Genomic DNA, 16,264 nt, shown 5'->3' with positions numbered 1-16,264 from the left:
ATACAATCGGGGACATGAAGTTTAGCTAGACACAGAGCTAAACACCCTAATGATAACGCCAAATATCTTCGTATGAAAGCTCTGACCTAGGGGAAAAGTGCACCTAGTCCTAGTCAGACTGACCCCAGTGATATTTGTTCAAATCAATTTCAACCAGAAATTAACACTGTTACCGCTGGTATTTTATATTATGATCCAAGAAAAGATCGGGAAGAATTGGCAAAATTGGTAATTGTTATGTGCTTACCCTATAGTTTTCCTTCTAACTCTGCGTTTGTGCATTACATTAGAAAAATTTATAATCCTACTTATAAAGGTTTTCCTCGCACAACCGTAAAGAGTAATATTTATAAATATAAGTATGAATATGAACAATCTTTGCGCTACTTATTTACTCATATAAGTTGTCGTGTTGCTATTACAATTGATATTAGTGAAAGTAATAACGAATGTGATTACCTTACTGTTACATGTCATTGGATTGATGAGGATTGAAAAATACAAAAATACATAATTGCTTATAGAATAATTGCCTCACGGCACACATGGGAGTTTATTGCTAGCATAGTTACTGATATTTGCAGATATTTTTGCTTTAGTGATAAAATAATATCAGTTTTAATGGATAATGTCATTAATAACACAAATGCTATGGACTTGCTTACCACTACGCTATATCCCACATTTAGTAACATTTTTCATATTAGATGTATTTGTCATATTTACTACTTAACTGTGGGTGATGTGGTATGAGAATTTTAAATATTCAAATTGAAAAGATTAAAATAGCTCTTAACTGGCTTTTTCATTATAATCGTAGAAGTAGACTTAGAGAATATTTTAGAAGGTGCGATGATTGTGGCCTAAGAGAAAGAAAGGCTCCTAAACCTTGTCCAACTAGATGGAATTACATGTATGAAAGTTTGGTTATTGCATATGACTATAGAAACCCCATAAGTTCAATGTTTAATGCACATGTAAGTGATGATAACGATTACCTTATGAATGGAGATTTGGCTTATGTTAAAATGCTTGTTGATTTTTTAGAAAATTTCATAATGCTACAAAAGAATTTTGGGAAAAATATTATGCTACTATTTCTAACTGTTTATTTTATATTGTAGAACTTGCAAATTTGTTTGCTCATTTATTTCAGGGTGAGAAAGTTTATCAACTTGCTATTGATTCTATGAGAAGAAAGTTATAAAAATATTTTTTCCCTATTCTCGCTATTTATGGTGTTGCTAATTTGTTAAATCCTTGTATGAAATTAGGAGGTCCTCAATTTGGGTATGAAACTGTTTATAAGGGTTTAACACTTGAAGATGATTAGGAGCCTAAACTTTCGGAAGCAATAGCCTCAATTAGAACAAATGCTGAAACTATTTATTACGCTTATCAAGTTGCATTAAATCAGGCTAGACCAAATGTTGCAACTCCTTCTTCTTCTGATTTTCAATCTTCTAAAAGAACACAGGGAGTAAGAAGACTTAGTGTTTGGGCGGGGTTTATGGATTCTTTTAATTCTAGTAGTAATAATTATTCACAACTAAATGAGTTTGAAGTTTATTTGCCGCAAAGGCTCGAGGAAGTGAATCCCGATGATACCTTTGATATTTTGCAATGATGGAAGGAAAAAGAAAAATACTTTCCGGTTCTTTCAGTCAAGCAAGATTTCAAATCGGTAATCATATATAGTCTATGAGAGATAGCTTGGAAAAATCAGTACTTTTCAGAGATTGGATCCGTTCAGAAAGAAGAAATCTTGGACTGGATGAATCACAACCAGATATAGACGAAGCTTATGAAGAAATGCTAGCTGAACTTGTTGAGAATGCTGATTCGTCGGACAATGGAAGCAGCAATGAACAAGCTACTTTTCCGCCACTACCAACAGAACTTCCTCCGAACCTTGAAGGATTTATGAAGTTTGTAATAGATAACTATGGAAAGGCAAGTTTTTAGAATATATTAAATATTATATTTGCAAGTTTATTTTCCATCACAATGACTTGTAAATTAGGAGTTTAAATTTGAATTCAAAAATTAGTATGTAACTTGTATTTTTGGCACTTCTTGATTAATTCTTTTTCTTCTCAATGGTGGTATTAGCACCTTGTTGTGCTCATTCCATAGGGGGAGGAAGACTAAGAAAGATGTTGCCATATTTTTTATTGCTATAATAAAATTACAAGACATTGCTTTGAATATTTTTTTACAATATTTTTGTCTCGAATTTCAATTCAAAAATCAGTATGTAAGTTGTATGAAATTTGCAAGCAAACGGCCCCAACAACTATTTTTGAAAATTAGTCATTGGACCAACGACCATAATTTGAAAACTTGCAAATTAGGAGTTTAAATTTGAATTCAAAAATTAGATTACAATTCTATAATAAAATTACAAGGCATTGCCTTAGATGTTTTTTAACATTTTTTTTGTTTCTAAGTTGTATTTAATTTAAAAAAACTAATTTTTTATAGTCGTTGGGCCCATTTAGCTTGTTTGGACCGCAAGCCCGACCCGTTTAGTCCTGAACCATGAGCTAGTGGGCCCGGTCCCTAGTTGGTTCCTACAAAAAGCACGTTTAGCTCCGGACCGTTTGAACCGTTTATTTTTGGACCAGACCCCGGCTGGGACCGCGGCTTGTGAGACTGGCTCATTTGGCCTGTTTGCGGCCTGGCCCGACACACTTGCCAGCCTTAAGTATGTCCGGAAGAATTCCAAAAGATTGTATACCAAATATTAGAAAAATTAACAGAAATAAAATAGATTAATATACTTCATAATAAATGAAATAAAAAAAGATAAATTAAATTATAAAGCTAATTTACGTCATTTGTGATTAACGTTCTTTTAAGATTTAAATAAATCAAATAAAGTTGACGTAAATACTGGGTAATTTTTCCGACGGGGAATGGTAATGATTTGAGTGACAAGCACGCCGCCGGTACACGATAACACAGCGTCAATGCATCCCCCCCCTCCCCCCCTACAACCCCAAAATCTTGGAGTGTAGTAACAATGAGCTAAAAACCTTTCAAAAAACCAGCGATAGAGAGAAAGCTAATACTAGTTGAGTTGTTGGAGCAAAAGAGAAGAATTGGAGATGGAGGCAAGCTCCGGTTATTAGGACTATGTGGCAGGTCTTATGGCCGGAATTTATACTGTTATTACCGGTCATCCTTTTGAATTTTGATACCGTCAAGGTGCATTCTTCAACCCTAATTATTGCCCCTTTGCGAACTTGCATTTTTACGTTGCTCAATAATTGCATTGATCTTTTGATTATTTAGCTGATATGTATTGGTTTTAACCATGTATGTGGTGTAAAATAAGTGTACGGTATAGAGACCATTACAGGTGGAGCCAGAAATTCATATAAGGGAATTGAAAAAAATACTAGAGATTATTTGATCCTCTGATTTAAAGCAATTTTTGAACCCCCTTGGCCACTACCACTAGAATCTTTCCTTATGTCTAGGGGATTCAACAGTTCATATATAATGATAAAAGTTCAGTTTTGCATTATTTGTGTAGTACAATTTTCAGCGTAAGGGATTCTATTAAACTCCCTTGCCTTCCTTTAGCTCTGCCCCTGGAGAGCATCTAAGACAAATTATTGAAGGCGTGGGTAAATTACTAAGCCTTGGCCATGGCAGAAGATTTAGAGCAGTTGCGCCCGCATATAGCAACTCATGCTTAAACAGGCTTGTTTCTTGTGATGCTGTTTAGAATCTGCAGAAAAGAGGGATGTACATTTATGAAAGATTTTTTATGTGTGAAAATGATGTTGAAGACACCACGTATCTCTTCCTGCATTGTCAGTAGCCCTACAACTTTGGAATCTTTTCTTTGCATCTTTGGTGTAGAATGAGTCATGCTAAAAGCTGCTAGGGAATTATTGATGTGCTGGAAAAGAAAAGGACATGGCTCAAAAGGTTAAATTGAAAAAGATCCTTAAGCAGGCACTTGTCAATGCTGTTTTCATGGAATAAAATTTCTCTTATTAATAGAAAATCTGTTTCTGTCATTCTAGTTTCCAAATGCTGTGTTAGTTTTGGGAAATTGAGCAAAAATACTCAAGTCCAATACTCAAAAATCCTTGCTATGCAATATAAGTGGACAACGTTATTCTTAAAACTCTTTATAATCAAGTCGTTCATCCTTGCTACTGAATATGATTAAATTAGGGTAACAAATTAGGCGCTTTCTTTTTCTTCTCTTTTCTTTTTTCTTTTTTTCAGGGAACAACATACTCATCTTCTCTTTTTAAATGCTTGATAGTTGATGATTCTTGACGTAAAACTTTGTTAAGCTCTTAGTAAAACAGATTATTAGATGGAAAACTAACTTATGTGGGGAAGTACACCATTAACTAAAAAGTGCGTGAGAACTTCTAATCTTGTTTGGTGGGAGCATCATATAGGTTATGCTTGATCAGCTGTTAGCAATTCGCAGTTCTGTGTATGCACCTATTGAAATGAAGTTAAGTGCTTGACGGCTAGAGCAACTATGAATTTTGAAAAATTCTAGCATGTATTTGTCAGGTATATCATTTCGTAGATGTTAGGATAGCTTGTGATACAAAGTCTATGCAGGTGCACTATTTTGACACACTGTTTTCTCGGCCCTGGCACAAGCCATTTTAAGGGCTAAATATCACTAAGGAGAAGAACTCCAAACGATGTTAGCACAGTTTTGAAGATATCTGGTACATGGCTTGTCCTATAATTTTATCTGTTTTTCCATTGACGGCCAATTTGAAGTTTATTTGTTAATGCTTAAAAAAAAATGTTTCTTTCTTTTTTCCTTCTTTGGCAACTGACCTGTATATTTCTCTACTTGGTAATAAAATTCTTTATTTACCCAAAAAATAAATGGTGATCACTTGATATTTGTGTGCATATTCTTCAAAGTTCCACTCACCTTTGTTTAGTAGATTACTGGTCTCATTTATATTCGATGATGTACATTAAATTAAAAATGTTAAAGCGTAATGCTTTTAGCTTATGGCAACGTACATTGACCTCAATCAAACATACCGTTTGCCAACTCTAGTATACCTGATTTCAGTCGAAGCTGAAAGATGCCTCAATTTAACAGGGCATGTATACCTATTTATCTCGTAGAATTTATGCTTATGACGTTCATTCAGAGCTGTTCTGTTTGCATAAAGCAAGAATCTAAGCTATGGAAGTACAGTGACTCAAGGGCTTTGTCTAGTGGTAAGAGGTTCAGCTCGTGATGTGTGGGTTAGGGACACATCACGGGTTTGAACCCAGCTGTAGATAAAAGTGGAGAAACGTAGAGGGGCAGACCCATTATCTATTGAGTTTCGAACCGTGCACCACTTTCCCTCGGGGATTTTTCGGTTATAAAAAAAATTATGGAAGTACATGGATTATAACTACAAGAAAAAAATAAAAAATAGAAACGTCATAAAGCGAGATGGAATGTCAACACGGAAGACTTTCATGCACCATGTGAAATGTATACAGGCTATAAATATTTCATTTCGAGAATACTAGCAGACAATTCATCAACTTATTCTTTTAGTCCTTCCCTTTTCATAAGGAAATGGAAGAATTACTAGCTAGATACTTGAAGGTGACAAATAACAATTTGTTTAGAAACCAGAAATTGACAGAAGATAGAGAGCATGCTTCAGCTTGAACTTTAGAGGGATTCACTGTGCATCAGTCCACAAGTAGGCGATTCCCTGCCATTTGCTGATGCTGCTTCAGCTTGAACTTTCTCCATGAGAATCATATGAAGTTTTACGGCGGCGCTCATTATGACCTGCCAAACGCCTCCGGCAACTCCTTTTAGCTTCATCAAACTCTGCTAACTGATGAAATCTGGACCTCATCATGCGAACAAAATGAAAATTCACATTAAAAGCTCTGCTTTGTCCTGCTCATTAGAAAATGGTATACTCCTAGGCTTGGGAACTGGAAAGCAGCTGTTTAGAAAATACACGAGATGGCTGTGACTGCAGCTAGGGTTTCTTGTCCGATTAGATACACTACAGATGACTTTTTTAGGATACCTCGTCTGTTGGATGACTTGAACTAAAAAATTGTCAGAAGGATAAGTTCTGATTGTAATAATGAGTTACGTATTTGTTTCCCTTGCCAGTGTTAATCTCTGCCTTTCAAAGGAAACAAAAGAATCTTTTTGCTCAAAGAATAGAATATTAGAGGATTGGCCCCGGAAACATGTTTGGAGGACCAGAATGCCACTCAAAGTAGCATGCATGCCTCACATGGACTGCCTTCAATGAAGCTGTTTTAACACAGGACAATCTTAGCAGAAGGAGCATTACTTTAGTCATCAGATGTTATATGTGCCAACAGAAATCAGAAAGTGTTAACCATCTGTTTCTTCATTGCCCAGTCACTTCTGATATTTGGAACTTCTTCCTATCCATTTTCGGTATAACTTGGATCATGCCTCACACCACCAAGGAAGCCTATATTAGCTGAATTTTTTGGAGAGTTGACAAAGCCATCAAAAGAATATGGAGAATGATCCCAGAAGTCATATTTTGGATTGTTTGGAAGGAAAGAAATGGTTGATGTTTTGATGGAATATCAACTCCAACACATTCCCTAAAAGCTACTCCCTCCGTTTCAAATTAGATGAGGTACTTTCCTTTTTAGTCTGTTCCAAAATAAATGACACATTTTTAAATTTGAAAATAATTCAACTTTAAACTCTTTATTTTACACATTTTACCCTTAATGGAAAGCTTTTATAACCACACAAATGTCATGGCTCCACAAATATTTTACCCCTTAAGCTTTTAAGACCACAAGTTTCAAAAGTCTTTTTTTTTCCTTAAATTTCGTGCCGAGTCAAACTAACTCATCTAAATTGAAAAGGAGGGAGTAGATGTTTAGTTAGTTTGTTCAGTTGGAACTTTCTTTCCCCTGTTAATAGCGTAGACACTTTTTTGGATTTTGTTAGCTCCCTAGTTATAGCATAGGTACTGGAGCTTACAATGTTTTTGTCTTTTGTATGGGAGCTAACATAATTTCTGTTCTTGTAATTTGGCATCTTCGTCATGCCCTTTCAATGATATTATCTTACTTCATCAAAAAAAAAAAAAAAGTTCTTTTGTAATCCAGCTGGATTGTTTGCTTTTGTACCATCTTGGTACCTTTATTATTAAAATCTTACCTTATCGAAAAAAAAAAAGAATCCTTTCTACACCAATTTCAGTTGGAAAAGTTTCGTCCTACTGCCTAAACAAGGGACAAGCAAGAGGTCCCATCCCTGATCACATGAATTGACTATTCTTTAGGCTAGTTTTATTGATTCACATTTTGTCATTCAATTTGAAGAAGCACTTAGGACAGTGAAATCTGTCCAAAGAAGAAGTCATCATCATTGCTTGATTTGGATTTGGTTCCACTGTTCCACATCAAGGGAATCTGGAGGCTGTCGGTTGTCTCTTAACTTAGAAGCAACCAATGTCTTATTAAGCACATTGCATAGTTATAGTCTAAGAATGTCAATGAATTTATTTGGAAGAGCCACTAATGTCCTAGATTCTCTGCTATATGAATGATTTAAAACACTGAGTTTTTCTTTTTCACCGCAGTCTTGTATAGGGTGAAATATGATATGACACGTGGTTATCTAAAGGAAAGACACGTGGAACCCAAGACGGGGATGGCCGAAGACCGAACGCAACCATTCCGCTCGTCACCGGAAGGGATAACGTTCATAAAGGTGTATTAAATGCTCTGCGCCCGGTAGCATTTAATAAGGAATATTCTGCAGCATTAAGAGCGACGAGCCGTTACAGAGAATTTAGTATTTATGTTCACCGTTACATCTTCATCAATGACCTCATAATTGACATTAAAGGAGGGCACGATCCTAGGACCTCCTCCCCTAGACACAACTATAAATAGTGAGCCCAGTTATCATTGTAAAGGACACGAATTTTCTCGCTAAACTTACACTACATTTTATACAAAGCTTAATACAATCTTATTTTTTCGCTTTTTGATTTCATCATCGCTGTACCCGGTAACCTTGTTCCCGGAACTGTCATCTCTGCTGTTTCATCTACATTTTAAGGCTAAGTATTATACATTTATTCCATTATTGCATTATTTCAGGATCAAATTAGTTCATTTGTCTAGAAACCACGTATAAATTTAACTGTACCGTTTTATGGGTAAACAGTTTGGCACCCACCATGGGGCCTAGATAACCGTGCAATTAAATTGATCATTGCCTTTTTTACTAATGTGATTTGATTATTTTGTCTTAGAAAAAATCACAAAAAATGGCAGATAACACTGTTAACAAACACGCACAACCCTGAAATTCGAGGGGATCAACTTCATTTCGAGGATTCAATCAGTGACACCCGCAAAGAGGGGAATGACGTCATGCCGGTGCATGACAGGCAGAACCCTCGACAGGTTCGGGAGACAACTCCCGATGATGCTGATGAGGAGCATGTCGTGGATGCGGTAAGGGTCCTGCAAAAGCAATAGGCGATCATTCTAGGCCATCTTACACGGCAGGATAAGGTTATGACGTAGCTGAAGCAGGCGCTATCGGGGGCTTCGAATAATGCAAATAGACGAGATCCAATTCCTCCCGGTGTTCCTGCAAACCAAACAACGCAGAGAGTCGACAACAACACTCCCAGGGGTGAAGTTGGCTCCGACGGAGCTGGGGGAGCGGATCCGGTCTCAACAACGAGAATGACCCGTTCAAGAATGAACTTTTACGATTTATGAGGGAAGTAAACGCCCGCATGGATCAAATCCCGGGCGCGCCACCAGTATTGAAAGGTCCGGACTCGAAGAAGTATACTCAATTGCCGTACAAGCCGAGTGCGGCACCAGAACTAATCCCAAAGCGGTTCAAAATGCCTGAAGTGCCAAAGTATGACGGGACTTCAGACCCACATGAGCATATTACCACCTACACAACGGCGGTAAAAGAAAATGATTTAGCTCCTCACGGAATTGAATCTGTGTTGCTAAAGAAATTTGGAGAAATTCTCACGAAGGGAGCTCTAACGTGGTATTCATTATTACCCGAGCATTCCATAGATTCCTTTGAGATGCTCGCGGATTCTTTCATCAAGGCTCATGCCGGGGCCAGAAAAGTACAAGCCCAGAAGGCCGACATATTCAGGATCACACAGGGAGAATCCGAATTATTACGAAGAAGTTCGTTACCCGATTCTAGAAAGAAAGAATGTTGCTCCCGGTTGTCCCGAATGAATGGGCAGTTGAAGCATTCACCAAAGGATTGAATCTGAGAAGCTGAAGGAGAGCTGCTTGAGTTTCAAGCAACAACTTGGGCAGATGTCCACAACCGGTACGAGTCAAAGATAAGGATCGAAGATGACCATGTCAGTTCTACATCATCGGCCAAAGGACGGGAGAAGAGCAGAGAAAAATAAAAGGATGACCACGACGCGGACAAACAGACTTCGAGGGGCCAGTTTTTACCTTACGAGAAGACCGAAGGCCGTGGCAGAAACTTCCGGGCAGCAAACAAGTTCACCATTGACAGAGGGACCGATCGTGGTCGAAACAATAAATCACTTCAGGATAAAGAGACGTCGGAGTCTCGGGATCCTTCTTATCCCAAGTTATCAGAATGTAACTTCAACGTTAGTATAATGAAGTTGGTGTCAGTCATGAGAAACATTAAAGAGGCACGATTCCCGACACCTATGAGATCCGATTCCAGCTAGAGGGATCCCAACTTATGGTGTGAATCCCACGAGACGAATGACCACCGAATAGGGGACTGTCGATACCTCCGGGAAGAGGTGGCAACACTATTGAAGAATGGTCACCTCAGAGAATTCTTCAGTGACCAAGGTAAGAACAATTATGGTCGTAACAGAGACAAGGCGGAACCTTCGAAAGCAGGAGAAGAACCCCTACGCCAAACGATCAATATGATCTTCGGAGGGAATGAGATTAAAGGGGTCACCTTTTCGGCAGCGAAGAAGACGAAAGTATCAATAACCCATAGTAAAAGACTCCGGGAAGACGATATCACTTTCACGTAAGAGGACGCAAACGAATTGTTGTTACCACACAACGATGCACTGGTAATTTCTTTAAATGTGTTGGATTTTAAGATTAAACGTGTTCTAGTAGATCCAGGAAGTTCGGCTAATATCATACAATGGAGAGTATTGGAGCAAGCTAAACTCACCGGAAGCATTATTCCGGCAACGAAGCTCCTCGCTGGATTCTACCTTGCGAGCGTGACGACCCGGGGAGAGATTTTGCTGCTCACGAACGCTGAAAGAGTAATGAAAACAACTCTCGTCAAAGTAGTAGATGGTGACATGAGATACAATATCATCCTGGAAAGGCCATGGTTAGACAAGATGAAAGTTGTACCCTCAACATATCACCAATTGCTGTAGTTTCTAACGCCCGAAGGAATCAAGCATATAAGAGGTGATCAACCGGCAACAAGGGAGATGAATGTAATCTCGGTTTCCAGTAGCAAAGGGAAGGAGTACATGGCATAGCAATTACAGGAACCGGTACCTACTCCCGAGCTAGAAGCAGTTAGCCCGGGAGCAGAGTCGTCAGAACATTATCAGGTGCAGAGATATTTCCAAGTTCCAGAAGAGACGGACGCAACGAAGTCCACGGCGGAGGAACTGGAGCAAGTTGCATTGTTCGAAAAATTCCTAGAAAGAAAATTCCATTTGGGGATAGGACTGCACCCGGAACTCAGGTCTGGTTTTATTGAATTCATTAAATTTAATGCCGACTGTTTTGCATGATCGCACGAGGATATGACAGGTATCCCGACGGAAGTAGCCGTGCACAAGCTGAGTTTGGATCCCAACGTACCTACGGTAAGACAAAAGAAACGCCCTGTTGCCGAGGCCAGGAATAAATTTGTCAAAGAAGAGGTAACCCGCTTACTTAATATCAGTTCGATCCGAGAGGTAAGATATCCGGACTGGCTAGCCAATGTAGTAGTAGTTCCTAAGAAGAACAATAAATTTCATATGTGTGTAGACTATAAAAATCTTAATAAGGCGTGCCCGAAAGACTCGTTCCCACTGCCAAATATCGATCAAATGATTGATGCCACCACCGGGCATGAGTTGATGAGTTTCCTCGATGCTTATTCCGGGTACAACCAAATCAAGATGAATCCGGAAGATCAGGAAAAGACTTCGTTTATAACGAATTTTGGTACATATTGTTACAATGTGATGCCCTTCGGGTTGAAAAACGCCGGAGCCACTTATCAACGGCTCGTAAATAAGATGTTTGAAAAGCAAATAGGAAAGACTATGGAAGTTTATATAGACGATATGCTCGTTAAGTCTTTGAATGCATGTGACCACCTTAAGCATTTGCAAGAAACATTCGATATCCCGAGGAAGCATAACATGAAACTTAATCCCGAGAAGTGCGCGTTCAGGGTCAGTTCTGGTAAGTTTCTGGGACTTTTGGTCTCACAAAGCGGAATTGAGGCAAACCCCGACAAAATCAAGGCCATAGAGGATATCCCGGATCAATTGTCGAATGTAAAGGAAGTCCAAAGGCTCACAGGAAGATTAGCAGCTTTGAGCAGGTTCATTTCCCGGTCGTTGGAAAAATGTCATCGCTTCACACTGCTAAACAAGAAAAATAATTTCGAATGGACACCGGAGTGCTAGTAGGCTCTAAGGGACCTGAAGAAGTACTTATCAAGCCATCTTAAAACCGTCAAGTACAAATTAATTAAAGGACAAATTTCATTGAAATACCGAAAACACTCTCCATGCCAGCTGAAGCCCACATGTTGATCCTAGAAAGCCAAAACAATTGCAATTCCTAGAATACCCCTACTACTCCAAGCTCCTTTCCTTAGCGGCTTCTACAGTAGTAATATAAGTCTTCGTTGCTGATTAAATATCTCTCAAAACTAAAAGAAGGTGAAACATTGCTAGTCTACCACGCAATTTCAGAAGTTGCGGTAAGTGCGATTTTAGTCCGGGAGGACGAAGGTACGCAATTTCCCGTTTATTACGTTAGCAAAATTGTAACGGGAGCAGAAACTCGCTACCCACATTTGGAAAAACTGGCCTTAGCCCTCGTAGTCGCCGCTCAGAAGCTGAGGCCCTATTTCCAATGCCACCCGATAGCTGTGGTGACTACTTTCCCTTTGCAGAACATCCTCCATAAACCCGAGCTCTCGGGCAGATTGGCCAAATGGGTCGTCGAAATGAGTGAATTCGACATAGAATATAACCGAGGACTGCAATTAAGTCACAAGTCTTGGCTGACTTTGTGGCCGATTTTAGTCCGGAACTACTGCCTCAGGCAACCAAGGAGGCAGTAGTGGTGTCGGTATCGACATCAGAGGTTTTATTTATGGACGGAGCCTCGAACGTAAAAGGGTCTGGGCTCGGAATAGTTTTAATCACGCCTTCGGGAGAAACCTTAAGGCAAGCCATCAACACGATCCCTTTAACTAATAATGAAGCAGAGTATGAAGCTTTGATTGCAGGGCTCGAATTGGCCCGGGGACTTGATTCCGAGGTTGTCGAAATCAAATGTGACTCGCAGCTGGTGGTGAATCAGGTCTACGGGATCTTGATACCAAAGAAGAAGGTATGCAACAATATGTGGTAAAGGTCCAGGCTCTTTTGGCACGATTCCCGGAGTGGTCAATTACTTATATCCCAAGGGAGGATAACGCAGAAGCGGATGCATTAGCAAACTTAGGATCATCGAAGGAAATAAAGGGATCGGAGTCCGGGACGATAGTACAACTGATGAACTCAGTCCTGGATACGGATGGTTACTATGAGGTAAATTCGACTAGTCTGGTCTGGGACTGGAGAAATGAAATAATCGACTATCTCGAGCACGGGAAGTTGCCCGAAGACCCCAAAGCATCACGGGCATTACGCGCCAAAGCTGCACGTTATAGCTTCAAGAGAGGCCAATTGTATAGAATCCTTCCAAGGCCCGCTGACCCGGTGCTTAGGAGCATCAAAAGCTAATTATGTCATGAGAGAAGTCCACGAAGGGATATGCGGCAAGCACTCGGGCGCAGATTCTTTGGTGCTGAAGTTGGTATGGGCACGATATTACTGGCCTTGCATGGAACAAGACGCCAAAGACTTCGTACGAAAATGTGATAAGTGCCAACGCTACACACCACTAGTACACCAACCGGCAGAACCCTTGCATTCGGTTTTGTCCCCATGGCTGTTCATGAAATGGGGGATGGACATCGTCGGACCTTTACATTCTATAGTTAAATTGAATACTGTGCCTGTAGCATATTGTAAATGGATTATTGGCCTTGCACTTTTGTCTCCATGTGTTAGTTCTAGCTTAAGTATTGGTATTTGTTCTTGATATATGAGGATTCCAATATGTTGCATCAAATGAATCAGCACCCAAACTAAAATTATATTCTTCTTTATTTATTGGCTAATACAACTTTGTTAGTGTTCTCTTAGTAAAAAAAAAGTGTGTGTTAGTGTTCCTCGCGACTTTCATCTAAGAGAGAATTTTGGGGTGCACATAGTTGCTTTTGAGATAGTTCCACTATACAACTTGAAAGGCACAGATAAAATTAGAGATTTTCATTAGAAAGTCGGGGTTACTTACCTGCTACATTGCTGGCAGAAGCGTTGCTGGATTCCACTAATAAGTACTACCGGAGCCTTTGAATGAAACTCGCACACCTTGTGGCGGCGATGGTATGGCTTGGCATCTGCCATATCTGCAGTGCACTGCTCGATCTGGCAAGAAGGGAGTGCTGGCCCACCACTAGATTGCTTCCTTCCGGAGAGAGTCAATACCCTCTTCCTTTTGTTATCCTCTTCAACATTTTCATGTTCCTCCTCTTCCTCTTCTGCTTCATTCATGCTTCTCTTCCCTTCCCATTTGTTATCTTCCATCTCTCTAAGGAGAAACTAGTTGTGCCAAAGTAGAATGAGGAAGCCAGACGAAAGATTGTGAAACTTGAAACCAAGGTAAAAAAACAAAGGAAAGTATGTGTGAGGACCACCAGTTCCATACTTTTCCTCCTATGTGAAGTCTAGTAAGTGGAGATGATTTGGTGCAAGTATGAGCTAAAATACCAAGTCTGATAGGTGTTTCGTACAGAAGGGGGGGCCAGAAAGGGGTGTGGGTGGGAGTTGGTGGGGTGAATTATATTGAAAGTTGAAACTACTCTTACTGGTCCCAACTTTCCACGCATTAACCTTTAACATGATTTAGCTTTAACATAAAGAGAAACGTGACCTTACATAACATAGTACAAGAGATGTGAAGAGCATTTATGATGACTTTGCTATCATTTGTTTCCTGATATTCCATGGATTTCACTCCTAGTTTAGTTACTCCACTAACTTTTTATTAAGGTTTTTAATTGGGCAGTCAACAAGCTATTCAGCAATCAGTCATTCACTGTTTGAGGATGTGGAGAAGCTGATGAAACATCCAATTTGGTGCTTGGTGGTTACCAAAAGTTATTTTGGCATTTAGTCTTGGAGTTGTGTCAACCATGGATCAAAGCCAGCGGTTTGCAGTCAACACACACACACACACACACTCCATTTCAGACTTCTGTTACGTGGATCCTTCATTTACCTTGATGTAGCCATGTCAAATGGGTGTGATAAGGGTATGGGTACTTCGTGATGATCATTTAAAATACACTCAAAATTAGCAAAAAGCTCGACTTACTCATACCAGATACTTGCACATATCAGTACCCAATACATACCCATAAACGAATCTGTTGAACATAGCTTCAAATTTTTTGGTTCAGTTAAAGGGAAAGGAAAGTTAAAGTGTGTCACCCTCTATTCATTTACCTCCTCTAGCATAATTACCTTTTTGTTGTGCGATAAAATGTAGAAAGTATAGATAGAGACGATCATTTCTCTCCCTCAACGGTCAAATAAGCTATTTCTGCTTTTTAAAGCCAATCCAAACGGGATCTTAAGAGGGAATCAAAAAAGTTGGTGTTGGATGGTGGCACATTGCTCTTTCTGCCCTTCCTATTTTCTGGCAGACCAAAGAGAGTTAGGGAGATCCCCCTCCCCCTCCCCAATCCCTTCTTCCAACCTGGGCTTCATGAACCATGTTACATGTGCTCATTTAGCGTATGTAATAGTATTTGGTTGCGTTATATTTTTTTTTTGAATGAAATACCCATACGGCCATAACCATGTGACATAGTTTATGAACAATTTAGTTGTTTTAGCAGTTTCGGAGAGGAGCCTACTAAGCTATTATCTGCACTATCAATTCATCATAGTGCAAGTTGGTATCTCAGTGTCACTGTCGGGCCAGTAAAGTGATTGTTGCATTTCTTGAGTGCCATTTGTTGCACAGGCGGCGGTACCATTATCACTAGATCTCTTAATTCATCAACCTAAAGCTATCATTTTATCTTGCATACTTTCATTACTCTAAATTAATTAACAAATGTGGGCAGTATCCCTATTTGGTAGTCTTTTTTCAAGAAAGGACAATTCCTGTATTTTTTAAAATATTGTTGTTGATGGAAAGTGAACGGCAAATAATAGCATGGTCCAGTGAGTCGATATACTAGCCCTGTATGGTTTTCTGCGTGCTAATTATCTGTATAACTTATGATCTGGACGTTGCTTTATGGTTTCGTATCATAATTGCTCTTTTGTTTTGTTTTGTTTTGTTTTGTTTTGTTTTGTTTTTGGGTGGATTTAGCTTCGCCTAATAATATCCAGAAGTTGGCACCTAGCATTTTTGGTTGTACTGCTTCATCAATCATAGTTATAGGCCCTAGTTGTTAAATTGATAGTGCACTGGCTCAAGGACAGCTCTGTGGCTCTTAGCCATTTATGGATTATTGAATTATAAAGTTCCAAAGTAAATTATTGATGATTAATTATCAGTTTTCTCTTTAGTTTCCAATCCTCATAGATATGACCGTAAATCTTAATTGGTCTTAATTTATAACTTAACTAGTAAATTTGTTCGCGATTATCAAAATGAAAAACTAAAATATGGCTCAATAAGTAACGGCATATAAAAGAGATTTAATTTTTACTAATTAAAAATTTCTTCGTGATTCTACTATGAATATTACAATATGGAAGAGAGTGCGTGAAAATTTACAACTCAATCGAAAATCAGTCATCGATGAGACTTTGTATTACTTGGGAATTGAAAAGTTGAGCTCTTCACATATTCAGAAAATGGATTGGGAATTACTGGAGATAAAAATCAAGAATTGGTTGAG

General features: G+C 39.0%; 1 protein-coding gene and 1 long non-coding RNA gene across 3 annotated transcripts; one reads left to right on the top strand and one right to left on the bottom strand.

Annotated features, from left to right (window-relative positions):
* The first annotated feature begins 2,894 nt into the window (after positions 1-2,894).
* LOC107802558 (uncharacterized) lies at positions 2,895-10,804 on the top strand. Its single transcript, XR_001651847.2, has 3 exons — positions 2,895-3,210; positions 4,603-4,715; positions 6,143-10,804. It is a non-coding gene; the product is annotated as an uncharacterized LOC107802558 (long non-coding RNA).
* Positions 5,456-14,142, bottom strand: LOC107802557 (squamosa promoter-binding protein 1). Of its 2 annotated transcripts, none has more exons than XM_075234916.1 (2): positions 13,639-14,142; positions 5,456-5,868 (listed from the first exon to the last, which is right to left on the bottom strand). In XM_075234916.1, exons 1-2 carry the CDS (start codon positions 13,929-13,931, stop codon positions 5,745-5,747), a joined length of 417 nt encoding a protein of 138 aa, XP_075091017.1. In that variant the 5' UTR covers positions 13,932-14,142; the 3' UTR covers positions 5,456-5,744. The 2 variants fall into 2 exon arrangements, with proteins under 2 accessions (XP_075091017.1, XP_016481556.1); XM_016626070.2 differs by having other exon boundaries at positions 5,456-5,862; positions 13,639-14,114.
* Between the last annotated feature and the right edge of the window lie 2,122 nt (positions 14,143-16,264).

The sequence above is a fragment of the Nicotiana tabacum genome, chromosome 17, assembly GCF_000715075.1.
Source record: "Nicotiana tabacum cultivar K326 chromosome 17, ASM71507v2, whole genome shotgun sequence".
Lineage (NCBI taxonomy): Eukaryota > Viridiplantae > Streptophyta > Magnoliopsida > Solanales > Solanaceae > Nicotiana > Nicotiana tabacum.
Note: the sequence above shows the minus strand (reverse complement) of the source record. Positions and strands in the feature narration are given on the sequence as shown.